At 43.3% G+C, this 2185-nt stretch overlaps 1 protein-coding gene across 1 annotated transcript; it reads left to right on the plus strand.

Moving 5' to 3' along the window:
* Positions 1-561: 561 nt before the first annotated feature.
* LOC308344445 (putative olfactory receptor 2B8) lies at positions 562-1500 on the plus strand (the record flags this gene model as incomplete). The annotated part of the gene is made up of 1 exon (XM_080805987.1): positions 562-1500. One exon carries the CDS (start codon positions 562-564, stop codon positions 1498-1500), a length of 939 nt encoding a protein of 312 aa, XP_080662113.1.
* Between the last annotated feature and the right edge of the window lie 685 nt (positions 1501-2185).

A 2185-nucleotide genomic window follows, 5' to 3' on the forward strand; every position in this document is an offset into this window, starting at 1 on the left:
GAGAGGGAGTCTAACCATGGGAAACAAACTGGGGGTTGCTGGAGGGGAGGGGAGTGGGAGAACTGGGTAAGCGGATGATGGACATTAAGGAAGGCACATGATGTAATCGGCACAAGATGTTATACACAACTGATGAATCACTGAACTCTTCCTCTGAAACTAATAATACAGTTTATGTTAACTAAATTTAATTTAAATAAATACTTTAAAATTTTTTAAATGATCCCACATATTTACAGTCCTTTAAGTGCCATTAATCTCTAAGCAAAAGATATTTTGTACCTACAACTGATGCAAATACAGGGGGCATTATGTATTTTTTTTCTTATATTAAATTAAAATGATTTACTTTTTGTGATAATGTGGAACTAAGTTGGTATAAGCTATGCAATTTCAATGAGTACATCATTTCCTCAAATAGTTACTGATAAAATCCAATGGCCTTTACTTTAAAACATAATAGATCGTCCTCCTACCCCCACCAACTGTTTACTTTTTTGAAGATTTCCTTTAAAAATTGCTAAATGCTTGGTCCTGACAGAAAACATGTGCTAACAGAGGATGGAACAGAAGAATGGCAGTTCTTTCACGGGGTTTATCCTGCTGGGCTTCTCTGACCGGCCTCAACTGGAGCTAGTCCTCTTTGTGGTCCTCCTGATCTTCTATCTGTTCACTCTGCTGGGAAACACCACCATCATTGCCTTGGCCCAACTCGACCCACATCTTCAGACTCCCATGTACTTTTTCCTCTCCAACCTAAGCTTTCTGGACCTGTGTTACACGACCAGCACTGTCCCTCAGCTCCTGGTTCATCTCAGGACAGCAAACAAGTCTATTTCCTTTGGTGGCTGTGTAGTTCAACTGTTTGTTGCTCTAGGGTTGGGATCCACAGAATGCATTCTGTTAGGAGTCATGGCATTTGACCGCTATGCAGCCATCTGCAAGCCCCTGCAGTACACCGTGATCATGCACCCCCGTCTCTGTGCCCTCATGGCTTCTGCATCATGGTTCGTTGGTTTTGCCAACTCCTCATTGCAGACAGTGCTCATCTTCCTTTTACCCCTTTGTGGGAGAAATAAAATAGACCACTTCTTTTGTGAGGTCCCCGCACTTCACAAGCTTGCCTGTGTTGACACCACTGTGAATGAGTCTGAGCTCTTCTTTCTTGGTGTGATTATTCTCCTCGTACCTGTGACATTAATCATCTTCTCCTATGGTCGGATCGTCAGGGCGGTCTTAAGAATAAAGTCATCTGCGGGGCAGAGGAAAGCGTTTGGCACGTGTGGGTCCCACATCACAGTGGTCTCCCTGTTCTATGGCACGGCCATCTATGCTTACCTCCAGCCCAGCAACAACTACTCCCAGGATCAGGGCAAGTTAAGTTCTCTCTTCTACACTATCGTCACGCCCATGGTCAACCCCGTCATATATACACTGCGGAACAAGGATGTGATGGGAGCAATGAAGAAGGTGTTTTGCAGGGGCCAGGACTCCAGATGACTGGGCGGGGAAAACCCTTTGATGGAACACATTGAATGCCAGGGCATGTAAGATGTTTGTGTCCTTCTTGCATCACTCAGAATTCTCTCTGACATCTCTCAAGGGAATTGCTTTACCTGATGCCTTTATGAAAGTGCATGTTCAAAATCTAAGCTCATGCATTCATGCAGCCTCCACAGATACAACCTAGTGTCCTAGAGCACATTCATCATATTGTTATTTTAAAATTTCAGAGGTTTTTCATATTCCCCCCTCATTTGGGAACACTATTCCATTCCTTTTTGCAAGAAGACACACACATATCATAAAATCATGTGGAAATAAGAACACAAATGACTAAAACATGATAAGAAATACAAATATTTTAGCATTTTTCTAGCAAATTGTTGGAGGCATATCACTTTTTCTTGCATCGTGACCATGGCTCTATTACGAGGTCCACAGGCTGAGTGTATCACAGCTTTTTCATAGAAGTAGGTGGGCAACTCGGGGAAAAACAAACTTTTAGCTCAGAGAAAAGCCTATTAACATCAGTCCTGATAAATCCACTCAGATATCGAGCCCTAGTATGACAACACCAGTGCGACAGTGATTTTAGGTAACCTTCCTGTCCCAGACACTGAGGGCGTGATGCACACCTGCCAGTGACAGTGGGACCATCGATGGTAATAAGCAGGTGGTGCTG

Source organism: Martes martes (assembly GCF_963455335.1).
Source record: "Martes martes genome assembly, chromosome: 6".
Classification (NCBI taxonomy): domain Eukaryota; kingdom Metazoa; phylum Chordata; class Mammalia; order Carnivora; family Mustelidae; genus Martes; species Martes martes.